At 38.7% G+C, this 13,665-nt stretch overlaps 1 protein-coding gene across 19 annotated transcripts in view; it reads right to left on the minus strand.

Annotated features, from left to right (window-relative positions):
- The window catches only part of CDC42SE2 (CDC42 small effector 2), a 150,194-nt gene that overhangs the window by 33,398 nt on the left and 103,131 nt on the right, over positions 1–13,665 (minus strand). For all 19 annotated transcript variants that reach the window (XR_002727581.2, XR_002727580.2, XR_002727583.2 and 16 more), the window contains one exon: positions 2,849–2,950. Coding sequence is in view for 9 of the 19 variants with exons in the window: in XM_023196759.2 (XP_023052527.1) it covers positions 2,849–2,950 (102 nt within the window). In the remaining 10 variants the exon portion in view is untranslated. The remainder of the gene's footprint in view (positions 1–2,848; positions 2,951–13,665) is intronic.

Raw genomic sequence — 13,665 nt, forward strand, 5'->3', positions numbered from 1 at the left:
AGCTTGTTTCATATGCGTCAAGCCATGTTCCTAATACTAGCTGCTCAGTTCTTTTCTTTGAATAAACAGCATGTCTATTTATGTTTTCTTCTTATTTATTATTGCACTGCATAGGAGAACATAATTTTTCTAAGAGTCAGGCTCATCAAATCAGAAGTATCCATGATACTTTCAAGAAAAGTTACTTGGCCAGGCGCGGTGGCTCACACCTGTAATCCCAACACTTTGGGAGGCCAAGGTGGGTGGATCACTGGAGGTCAGGAGTTTGAGACCAGCCTGGCCAACATGGTGAAACCCCGCTCTACTGAAAATACAAAAAATTAGCCAGGCATGGTGGTGCATGCCTGTAATCCCAGCTACTCGGGAGGCTGAGATAGGAGAATCACTTGAACCTAGGAGGCAGAGGTTGCAGTGAGCTGAGATTGCGCCACTGCACTCCAGCCTGGGTGACAGAGCAAGACTCCATCTCAAAAAAAAGTTACTAACTGAACAACACCGTTCCGAGCAGCCAGAACACAGTGCTCTGTGATGGTGGGATGGATGCTGAATATTGCTTTAGAGATAGCAAACTCAAATATGAATTAACTACAGAACACATTTGGGAAACACATTTAGCTCTAAAGGGCTGAAATACTTCATAAAAAGTCCACTTCAGTAGCAGAGAAGGCTGCCTGGAGACAACAAGGTAGAAACTCTACCACAGATAAAGTCCCATCTCAATCCTGCATCTAAGATTAAGAGGGACGTGTGCAAGCCCTGCAAAGTACAGTCCTAAAGTTCCACCTAAACTATGAGAAGCAAAAAAGATAATATGCCAATGATAGGTTTTTCATTCAGGGAGGAATCTTAAAGGAAATCTGGAAATGTACATAGGATTTTAAATGCTACGAACTAAAATTTAATTCCTCCTATACAGTTGGATTTATTTCTTTCAGATGGGGTCTCACTCAGTCACCCAGGCTGAAGTTCAGAGGCATGATCTCAGCTCACTGCAACCTCCCGCTCCCAGGTTCAAGCAATCCTCCCCCCTCAGCCTCCCAAACAGCTGGAATCACAGGTGCATATTACTTCACTCAGCTAATTTTTTTTGTATTTTGGTAGAGAGAGGGTTTCACTATGTTGCTCAGGCTGGTCTTGAACTCCTGAGCTCAGTTGATCCACCTGCCTCAGCCTCCCAAAGTACTGGGATTACAGGAGGGAGCCACGATGTCTGGCCTTATAGCTGGATTTTTTAAAAATCTGAGGCAGCACAGACAACAGCTGTTGATGAGAAATTAAAATTCATTATATATAATAAATTTGAAACTACCCATTCTCTTTATTATAGTAACCATATTAATAAAAGTAATAGGGCCCCAGTTAGTCTTTTTACACTATGTTGATGCAGGAAACAAAGTTACTGACTATTTTGACAGCAACATGATATCTCTTGCATTTCCACAAAGCAGTCAAGTGAAACAAAGTACTTTTCCTAGGGATTTAAAACAAACAAGCTGTTTCCTTTCCAGGAAGGTTCAAATGTCACTCCTTTGCTTACCTAGTAACTGCAATGACAAACGTCGTTGCTGTATCCAGGATACCCATCTACCTATTTTTAAAGTCCCTGTTAAGTCTTTTGTTAATGCTGTCTAGTAAGTTGGTATACAGTGGATCATAATTTTGTGTTTATAAAACCCTCATTGACTTTCTGGTTCTGAATACTTTAGGGATCATTTAGATACTTGCTTACTTTAGGAATGGGGAAAAGAGTCAGTCTGTTGATACTCAGTGGCTTGCTTTAAGGCAAATGTGAGGAACAACTCTGACAAGAACCTACATTTGGTGCTGCTTCTATTATAATGCATTCTGGTTTTCTCTTCAACAAAAATTAAAGACTAAAAGATCAGCTGAGTAGATCTAAAGCCTATTCTGAAACTCACTGAAACCTCTATTAAAAGATGCGAATAAATCTCATTTCTGATTCTTCACATCCTGCTGGCAAATGTGACAAAATTTTTACTGCCTTGACCTAAAGGGATATGTGAAAATTCTAATCCTATGCTTACTGCATGAGAACTTAAGAGTAAATAAATCACCAACATTCTAATATTATCAGGTAAAGATGAATAGTTTATAACAGGGGGCCCAAAACCTCAAGTGGCCTGTTAGGAACCAGGCTGCACAACAGGAGGTGAGCAGCTGTAAGTGAGCATCACTGTGTGAGCTCTGCCTCCTGTCATATCCGTGATGGCATGAGATTCTCATAGGAGCATGAACCCTATCGTGAACTGCACATGTGAGGATCTGGGTTGCGGACACCTTATGAGAATCTAATGCCTGATGAAGTGAAGTGGAACAGTTTCACCCCAAAACCATTTCCCCCATGGAAAAACTGTCTTCCACGAAACCGGTCCCTGGTGCCAAAAATGTTGGAGACCACTGGTTTATAAAGTAAAGCTATAAAAATGTGTGCAAAAGGCAACTAACTGAACTTAAAAGAACGAAAAGAGATTATTATTTAAAAGGCTGATATCCAAGTCTCTTTGGTGGGAGCAAGAGAATCAATAGGATACTAACCTCTACTCTGAACTCAAATCCTTTCAAGTTTCAAAGTATTTATTCGGGACAAAGGCAGCTATGAAGAATTGCGTACAAGAAACAGAAACAAATACATAACCCAGCAAATTCGAAGAGATTAATTTTTCATCATTAGTTTGCTTCTCTCTCTTCTATGCTCATATTATGTATTTACATTCACTGTATACAAATTCATTTAGCATAATGCTATTAAAAATATTTGTGCCTATCACACAGGTTTCACATGACTATGCCCCAATGCCCTACCTGCATGTCCCACCAACATACTTACTGAATTCATTCCACTGAACAGGTCTCCTGATCCAACATGAGCTGTGTGCACAAAGTTTGTGGGCTCTCCAATCATACTTCTGTCAATCCGTCGTCGCCTTTTCTAAAATATGGGGGAACAATGTGTTGAGAAAGTGATCTTATGAACAACTTATTCTGATGGATTTTTATACTATGACTGTTTAATAAATTTGCCAAGAACACAAAAATGCCTAGCTCTTAGACTGCCACAATTACTTCTTATGATGAAATCCCCAAGAGAAACATATGCAAAAAAATGATTAGTAAAGCAAAATAACAGGTTATTATTTAGAACTTAATAGATTATTTGGTCTAGTTTTGGTCATCCACATATTTGTATAATAACCGCTTAAGTTTTATTCTTTTTATATAATGAGACAAATGTTAAATTACCCTCAGTCACTATTATTGTTGGCAAAGAACACAGTGTGGTTTGAATAGAATGTCTGATTTTAAACATTATTTTCTGGCTTTCATCATTAACAGATGTATTATATTTTGATGGTTATTATTCAGATTATACCCAATTACCTTTCTTCTATGCTAAAATGAATCTGTCATTTCAGCTGGTGGGGGTGGGGGCTGGAGGGTGAGAGGGTGACAGATTTGGTCCTAGTCCATTCACTCTTCTCTGGTCTGTTCTAGCTGGGAACTAAACCTGTTGACTAACTAGGCTGGGTCTTACTGACTCTTCCTAATTTTTTTTTTTTTTTTTTTTTTTTTTTGAGATGGAGTCTTGCTATGTTACCCAGGCTGGTCTTTAACTGGGCTCAAGCAATCCTCACACCTCAGCTCCCAAGTAGCCGGGATTATGGGCATGCACCACTATGCCTGGCTGACTCTTCCTAACTTTTGACAACCACTTCTCATGGGGTGCTGAGCTCCATTCTCCAGTAACTTTAGCCACCAGCTGGTATCCCTGTTCTGACCAATATGCTCATCTACCCCTTAGAGATTATTTCCTTACCATACTGCTATGTTTCACTGATTATCTAAGAGTTTTCCAGCTTTGAAGATTATCTTAGATCTGTTTTCCATGACCCCTTAGATATGATAATCTTATTGGGAGAGATCACTGACCACATTGGCTTAGTGTCCTACTATGGGGCTCTGCTTATCCCAGTTTACTGTCAATAGTATACTTCTCCTGAAATTGCAACTTCCCTCAAAACCAAGCAGAGTTATAAACTTGTTGGATTAGCTGCCTTTGAACATAACACTTTTATGTCCTTATCTACTGAAATGCTGGCATGATCCTGATAAACCTTAAAATTTTATCAAGACAGTCCCATATGACAGCTCCTCAGGGTGAGAACATGACTTTCTATAAAACCACAAAAGTGGCGAGCCCATGCATATATTTTAGAAGTCAATATACACTGTTTTACTGTCCTCTCATTTATATTGTCATAGATAGAAACAAACAGAAAAACAAAAACCCTGACGCTTTTCCTTTGAAATATTTATGTTCTTCATCCTTAGAATTCAGCAATGACATTAGACCATCTCCAAGTTTGTTGGATTTTCCTTCCAGTAATTCTGCATGGCACATGGTTATCTAAACACAGGTTTTCTGTATCTTAGGAAAGTTGTATTCTATTAGTTCCTTGATAATTGCTCCATGTGTTCATTTTGCTACTTATGGAGTTCCTGCTATGTGGGCATTTGAACATGTGTGTGTCTATAATCTTTCAAGTTTCTTATATTTTCACCATTTATTCTATTTATCTTTATAATTTCACTGCATTGGAAAATAACTCCCCTTTATCCTCTTCAGAGGTCCACACTAGATAGTAAATATTATAACCTTGCAGGCCAACACACAGTCTCCACTGTAGCTCTGACTCAACTCTGCTATTGTAGTATGAAAGCAACTGCAGAGCACATGAAATAAATGAGTGTAGCTGTGTTTTGGTAAAAATTTATTTACAAAAACAGGAGACAGGCTAGATTTGGCCTGTAAAAGCAGTAGTCTGCTGACCCCAGCTCTAGGTTTTTTCAGTAGTAGCCACATAATTTTTTTTCCATTATGGTTATTTTTCAGAAGCTCTTTGTTATGACATGTCATTGCAATATTTTTTAATCTCTGAAAAAGTAGTATTATAGTTTTTCACTCTTTTCCCTACAAACAATTATATAAATTATAAGTCTATAACACTAAGGAACAAAGTACTCTCATTGCTTTATTTGAACAAGTTTAGTTTTACTTCGAGCCCTTTTTTGGAAGTTGGTAAGAAACTGTCTTTTGGGGCCCTGTTGGGAAATTGAATGGAAAACTGAATAAATATTTTAAGAAAAAAAATTAGCTGGGCATGGTGGCAGGTACCTGTTATCCCAGCTACTCAAGAGGCTGAGGCAGGAGAATTGCTTGAACCCGGGGCTGGGGGGTGGGAGGGAGAGGTTGCAGTGAGCCGAGATCACACCACTGCACTCCAGCCTGGGTGACAGAGTGAGACTCTATTTCAAAAGAAAAAAAAGAATAGTCATGGGCAAACAAGGGGAATTCTAGAGTCGGACCTCCACAAAGAAAAACAGGAAATGGTGCACTCTGCTCTGATACGTATTAACAGTTGTCGTTAGCAGAGTCACCATGTTTCCTGGAAACAAATTCTGTATAGGGAACTTTGTTAAGAACGTCAACCATCTGAATAATCCTTGCATCCTTAAAATACTAACTTTTATTCTGCATAAGGCGAAGGACTAGAGACCCAAATGAATCACTATGTTAGTGTGGAGGGGACATTAGGCAAAATGTCTCTTCCCGTGACTTTTTACATTATTACATCATAATTATTAAAGATAATGAACTAAACAATTTGGAGTATATGCAAGGAGGCGAGAAGCAGGTTAATTTCAAAGTATGTGCTACTGTATGAACCATATTTGCATCCTTATGTAAACAAGTATGTATATAACCATACTTTATCCACCTCTGTCACATTTCTGGCATATGGATCAACGGTAGCTGCTAGAAAACAGTAATGACATAATCACTTAAAAGTTAAAACTTCCCCAAAGACTATCCTCTGGGCAGCTTAGTGTGCAAACACAGGTCACTGAGAAGCAAATGAAGGCCAGGTCCCATCAGGTTAGCAGAAGGCCTACAGTAAGGGTAAAAGATGGTACAGCCTGAGGTAGTTCTAGAAGCAGATACAGAGTGAATAAAGAAAATTAAAATACCTGCCATCTGGGACAGTGAAAAAAGCTGGAACTTTCAGGGTATAAAACAGCAATCATTTATGCAAATGTGGCCAAAGTAAATGAAAGGCTGAAAACTATGCTACTGACTCAACTTTATGACCTAGAGAAAGTCAGTTGAGTTGTATAACTGAATCCCTAAATCTATGAATTAAATCTAACAAGCCCACTATTTCCAAATTGTGTCTTGGGGCATCCCAGCAAAACCCAGGGGTGCCAGGGTTTTCTATTTGAGGGAAACACAGTGAGACTCAATGTGTGTTTGACACTGAGTGAGCTACCAACTTCAGATAATTTGTAACTTCAACATTAGAACATACATTCTTTTTAACAGCATATCCTTGTGAAGCTGAGTTTTCAGTGGTTACTGTGAAAAAACCCAAGCACTATGCAAAAGTCAGTATGGAACTAGAAAAGAAGGTGGTGGTGGTCAGTCTGATTCCACAGTTTGAGAAGTTGTATAATCCTAACAGGCACAAACACACCGTAAGTATGTAAATGGTTATTTAAGAATTAAATAAAAATATTTTTCCTTTCAATTTATATCTTATTTTTTAAAGGCAAATAAGTTGTTGGGACATAAATCTTTACTAAGTTGTTTGTACCAAATTAGTTAATAAACAAGTCTGTACGGTATTTCTCTTGGCCTAGAGGCACCATGAAAAACATTACAGAACTGTTAAGGGAAGTTTGGGAACCTCTGAAATAAGCTACATTCGTTTTTTGAAATATTGACAGTATAATTAGGAACCAGGCATTTCTAAAACAAGTGGGTATTTTTTTCTATGATGCAAGTGACTGATTCCCTGGGTGTGTGAGCTGCTTCCGAGTTAATCAATCTAGTTCACAGTACAGAAAAAAAGACTAACAAAAGTTGTAATAATATAAAAAATGGACTTGACATTTTTTGATGAAAAGGATGTTCCTAGTGGATATTCATTGACACAAAAAACAAAAATACCTTTTATGGTAGTAATGTCAACAAACTATATGAAACACCCTTGCCCCAAGTCTCTCCCTACTCATTCTTTGAGACCCAACTCAAACATAACATTCTTACTTGAGGCTGTTGGATATTTCCTGTTCTGAACATTCAGAGCACATGGCTCATATTTCAATTGTAGTACTTAAAACATTGTACTGTAACTTACTTGCTTACAGTTTGATTTTCCTACACTACTACAAGTTCTGTAACAGTAGCTGTGCCTGACACACAGTAGACAATAAATGACTGTTGAATGAATAAAAGGCTTTTTTAAAGAAACAATGTCAGCTCAGTTCTCTAAAAATTGTTTGTCTTATCTAATATTATCGCCAAATATTTCTCAAGAACCTATTATATTTGGAGGATGTAAACAATGTAATGCCAATTCTAATGGAGTTTACATTTCTGCATAAAAAATACTTATCTGCTGATTTAATTTTCTCTGTTTCATAGAAATGCTGTGTGCTCTAGAGAGGTTTTAACTGGTAACAAACACTGTTTTAGTTTTTATATTGGGTAGAACCTCTAAAGCAGTGGTTCTCAAGATACAGTATACATCAGAATCCCTGGAAGGTTTGTTAAAACACAGGTTTCTGAGTTCTAGTCACAGAAGAATTTCAGATTGAGCAAGTTTGGAGTGGGGCTTTAATCTGCATATCTAACAAGATTCTAAGTGATACTGACGGCTTAATAGTTTAGAAACACTGGCTCTAAAGATTAACAGCTGAATGACTATTATTAAAAAGTCAGGCCAAGCATGGTGGCTCACGCCTGTAAGCCTAGCACTTTGGGAGGCTGAGGGCGGATTGCCTGAGCTCCGGAGTTCGAGACCAGCCTGGGCAACATGGTAACACGTCATCTCTACAAAAATACAAAAAATTAGCCAGGTGTGGTGGCACACCCCTGTAGTCCCAACTACTCGAGAGGCTGAGACACAAGAATCATTGGAAGCCGGGAGGCAGAGGTTGCAGTGAGTCAAGATCACACCCCTCTAGTCTGGGCAACAGAGCGAGACTCTGTCTCAAAAAAAAAAAAAAAAAAAAAATTACATATAGTCAAATAACAATAGATGCTGGTGAGGCTGCAGAGAAAAGGGAACACTTATATGCTGCTGGTGGGAATGTAAATTAGTTTAGTCATTGTGGAAAGCAGTATGGCAATTTCTCAAAGAAGTGAAAACAGAAGTATCACTTGACCCAGAACCCCCTTACTGAGTATATACCCAAAGGAATATAAATCATTCTACCATAAAGACACATGTACACGTATGTTCATCGCAGCACTGTTCACAATCACAAAGTCATGGCATCAACCTAAATGCCCATCAGTGGTAGACTGGATAAAGAAAACGTGGTACATGTATGCCATGGAATACCTCACAGCCATAAAAAAGAACCAGACCATGTCCTTTGGAGCAACACAGATGGAGCTGGAGGCCATACCATAATACCACATGTTCTCACTGGGAGCTAAACATTGAGTACACACAGACACAAAGAAGGCAACAACGGATATCAGGACCTATCTGAGAGTAGAGGGTGGGAGGAAGGAGAGGATCAAAAAACTACCTAATGGTTACTATGCCTATTACCTGGGTGATGAAATTATCTGTACACCAGGTAATCTGTGACTCAGTTTACTTATATAATAAACCTACACATGTACCCCCTGAACCTCAAAGGTAAATTAAAAAATAAAGGTTAACAGCTGAATATTTAAGAAGTAAAAATGGGTAATAAAGAGTACTTATAAGACACCGGGCACAGTTCCAAGAACTTTAAAGCCATGAACTCATTTGCTAGCACCCTCTATAGCAGTATATGACATTTTACCTTCCCTTCAAATCTGGGATCCTCTGGCAAACTCTCACTTCCTGTCTCAGCCATTGCTCAGAAGTCCTCCTTTGTTCACCTTTGTACTCTCTACTGAATAAAGGTTTTTTTTTTTTTTTTTTTTTTTTAGACAAGAGTCTCACTCATCACCCAGGCTGGAGTGCGATGGTGCAATCTCAGTTCAATGCAACCTCCGCCTCCTGGGTTCAAGCGATTCTCATGCCTCAGCCTCCCGAGTAGCTGGAATTACAGGTGTGCACCACTATGCCCAGCTAATTTTTTGTATTTTTAGTAGAGATGGGGTTTCACCATGTTGGTCAGGCTGGTCTTGAACTCCTGACCTCAACTAATCCAACCACCTTGGCCTCTTAAAGTGCTAAGATTACAGGTATGAGCCACCATGCCTGGTCAAGATGGGAGTATTAACAGTGTCCAGGTCCTGGATACTCGTGTTCAACAAGCTGAATCCACCGTTTCCATGGGTGGTAATCTGAGTTGATAAAACTGCCTGTGGAAGTCTGGTTTCTAAGAATATAACAAAAAATTTCTAATATGTTAAGGGACAAATGAAAGAGAAACAAGGTTTTAGATACTGCAGAGACTGGGAAAAAAATCCGCTCTTCAATAACTGAGTAGCCTACTTTGGATTCCAAATTCTCTTAGGTCAAAACTTGAGAAAATAATAAACTTCTTCTATACACAAACTTGTACTGTATCTTCTATGGTGAGAAAAATAAAAAATTCTACTTGTCTGGCTTCTAGAGCTTAGCTCACTCACTGGAATGCCAGCAGTGGCCCTCAAGTGACAGAGTTTATATAAGGAGCTATCTCTACAGGAGATGAGAGTCACACCATAGATCACCACAGAGAAACCAAAACCAGCTAGTATTATAAGCAGAGAATTATCTAAGTCAAAATACAGAAAGGAAATATATTTTGTGCTGGAAATATTCATAAATAAATAGGTGAGCTGCTGGTAATGCATTTACAATCTAATCTTAAGTGTGGTGCTGTCGGTATCTGTCCGACAACTAACCTTTTCTTACTCAGTATGTATTTTGCAGCTTGTGACAGATGAGAAGTTTGCAAGAGACCCCAAAATTTGTTTTTAAAAGGAATCTCTAAAGCAAATCTATAGTGACCTTTTCAAGGGCCAAATTGCTAAAAGCAAAATTGAAGGAACTAGTTGTTCTCATCTCTCAGTGAGAAACCTGAAGTGAAAACAGTTTTTTTTCTCCTTCTATTTAAAATTAGTATCTGGTTTAAGTCACATATTCCAAGGATGAAAACTGAAGCACAAAAAAGGTCAAAAAAAAAAAGGAAGGGAGAAACTCATTTGAACTAGCTCTTTCAAGTATTAATGATATATTTGTCAATGGTGTTAAAAACCTTTCACTAGAAATTTCTGCCATTGTGGGTCCATCTGGGATTGTTCCTATCCACTCTATATATACAGTATACAATGTACCTAGGAAGGCATTACTTGCCAAAGTCCCACAGCTAACTAACATCAGATCTGGGAGTCTTCCTTGTCCACTGTTCTTTCCTTCACATCACTGTGCAAACTGTGTTTCAAAGCAAGTCATATGATTCCCTCCAAACATTTACTATATAAAATTGAGATACAGATATCAAGTGTTTATATTAACTCTCATGTGAAAAGTGTTTACAACTGAGTCAAGTACTGTACTATAATTAATTTTTCTTATACCACACTTTGCACTGGAATTGCTTCTGGCTTGCTTAGTTAAAAAAAAAAAATTCATGTCCGGGCACGGTGGCTCAAGCCTGTGATCCCAGCACTTTGGGAGGCCGAGGCGGGCGGATCACGAGGTCAGGAGATCGAGACCATCCTGGCTAACATGGTGAAACCCCGTCTCTACTAAAAAATACAAAAAACTAGCCGGGCGAGGTGGCGGGTGCCTGTAGTCCCAGCTACTTGGGAGGCTGAGGCAGGAGAATGGCTTAAACCCGGGAGGCGGAGCTTGCAGTGAGCTGAGATCCGTCCACTGCACTCCAGCCTGGGCGACAGAGCAAGACTCCGTCTCAAAAAAAAAAAAAATTCTGTCACAAATTTCACACACAATGTCTGCTTAACTTTTTTTTTTTTTTTTGAGACGGAGTCTCACTCTGTTGCCCAGGCTGGAGTGCAGTGGCACAATCTTGGCTCACTGCAACCTCTGCCACCCGGGTTCAGGTGATTCTCCTGCCTCAGCCCCCCAAGTAGCTGGGATTACAGGCACCTGCGACCGCACCCAGCTAATTTTTGTAGTTTTTAGTAGAGATGGGGTTTCACCATCTTGGCCAGGCTGGTCTTGAACTCACCTCGTGATCCACCTGCCTCGGCCTCCCAAAGTTGTTTGCTTAACTTTTAATGAAACTATCATTAATTGTTCTAATACCCTCCATAAGTATCTCGTGGTAAAACTGATAAGACGCTGCAAGAACAAATAAAACCAAAACCAAACCAAAACAAAGAGTGATAGGGGATAAGAGGGGGAAATGAAGAAATTAAAATGACAGACATGTTTCTCATGAAGTTAATATATATGAAAGCATTTGAACTAAGACAGTCTGCAAAAACGGCAGATAATAATTAACACTTGGTAGCAAAAAAATGCTTTCTGAAATACTGAAACACTGCTTGTTTCACTGTAACTTATCACCTAGTGCTGTGAATCTACATAGTCTCATAACTCAACTTTATATCCAACCTGGATGTTCCTTTCCATTTGGGTAAAATTTACTGAAATATACTAGAAAGAAAACTGGTCTTAAAATGCAAAAGGCTCTGCCACTAATTCGCTGATCTTAGTTTACTAATTAACTTCTTAGTATAGTTTCCAAATCTGCATGCACACGTGCCCACATGTATTTGACTACATTTGCCTATGATGTCTCTAAGATCTAAAATTTTAAGACTGTATGAAAATTATTTTCATTTCACAAAACAAAATCACATATAAAACAAACAATATACCATCTGCTAAAACAAGAATGTAAGCATAACACCTTTTCAAGAAACTGTAAGAAAGCTCAATCAACAAAAGTAGATGGAACATAAATACCAGAAATATCTAAGAACCAGAAGAATTTTTACTATGTGCAAGGTTGATAAGAGATCCGACCAAACTTTAGGGTACTGAGTACTTTAAAAAGAGAACTGAAATCTGACCTAAAATTTGTCTTACATGAGAGCTGCTAATAAAATGTATCTGTAATATTTCCTACTCAATATGAACAAGTTTGAGAGGATGAAAAAATGAATGATTTATACCATCTGTTTACATCACAGATGAACAGATTCTTAAAAAGTGCTTCTAAAAATGTTCAATATATTATAAACATCATAAATACCAGCCCCAGATAGTTATTAAAATACCACTATTAAATCCCAGATAATTACTTAAGTTCTAACTTCCCTTTAGTCACAGATACATATCAGCAAAAACATTTTATTTTTCTAGAACAATGCACTACCTAGTCTTAACTCACTACTGATTTGAAAAATAATGCAATTTTGAGTTCCTCACCAGTATTCCTTTTTTTCCTATTTGTATACATCAAGGCCATGTTAGAATCAGAACCCAATCCTCACCAACTCTAGAAAGACAAAAGGCTTAATCCTCTTCATTCTTGTTGTGTCTAGGCTTATAAAAGCCCAAGAGTCAGTTTTAAAAAAATTTCATGCTATTGGTGTTTTAGAAGCAACTCTTTTTTTGAGACAGAGTCTCGCTGTCTCCCAGGCTGGAGTGCAGTGGCCGGATCTCAGCTCACGGCAAGCTCCACCTCCCGGGTTCACGCCATTCTCCAGCCTCAGCCTCCCAAGTAGCTGGCACTACAGGCGCCCGCCAGCACGCCCAGCTAGTTTTTTGTATTTTTAGTAGAGACGGGGTTTCACCGTGTTAGCCAGGATGGTCTTGATATCCTGACCTCGCGATTCGCCCGCCTCGGCCTCCCAAAGTGCTGGGAGGATTACAGGCGTGAGCCACCATGCCCGGTCTAGAAGCAACTCTTTAGCCATTTTAGTAATTAGTCACCTCATGAAAACATGGAGATTTGCACATCATTTACACAATAACAGAATTGGCAATTAAAGGCTATGTTTTCTAAATAAACATAATTTCCCAGATACGGTCAGATGACTTTCAAACAACTAAAGAAATGTTTGACCAGGCTAGGTCACTCATGCCTGTAATCCCAGAACTTTGGGAGGCTGGGGCAGGAGGATCACTTGAGGCCAGGAGCCTGATACCAGCCTGGGCAACAAAGCAAGACCCTGTCTCTGCTGGGGAGGAAAAAAAAAAGGTAAAATAAATGCTTCAGTATTCATACCAAAAGAAAGAAATCTTCCAGTTAAGAGGAACACATAGTGACTCCACTTAACATTGCCTGTTAGATGAAGCAAGACGATATTTTCCAATGGGCATACAGAAAAAAAAATTGATGCTTATTTGCCATATGTATTTTAAAAATGATTTAACCATAAGTTTCTTTTCTCTTTTGTTCATAAATTTTTTCCCTGAGTTTCTTTTCTTTTCCTTTACATGGTAATTATTTTTGTCATAACAACAATAGTAAAATACTTTTTCTGAACTCCAGAGCTCCATGCTCTGACTACTATAATCAATGGTCTACAACATGGAATGTGCTCACCCAAAGGGGGCACATAAAATGAACTGTTGAAACGTGGGAGGAAAATACTAGACCTTCTCTTTATTTTTCATCTCTTTTAAATAATTAAGCTCTACTAATAAGTCATATTTAGGCTGACATGGATGT

The sequence above is a fragment of the Piliocolobus tephrosceles genome, chromosome 4 (assembly GCF_002776525.5).
Source record: "Piliocolobus tephrosceles isolate RC106 chromosome 4, ASM277652v3, whole genome shotgun sequence".
Taxonomy (NCBI): Eukaryota; Metazoa; Chordata; class Mammalia; order Primates; family Cercopithecidae; genus Piliocolobus; species Piliocolobus tephrosceles.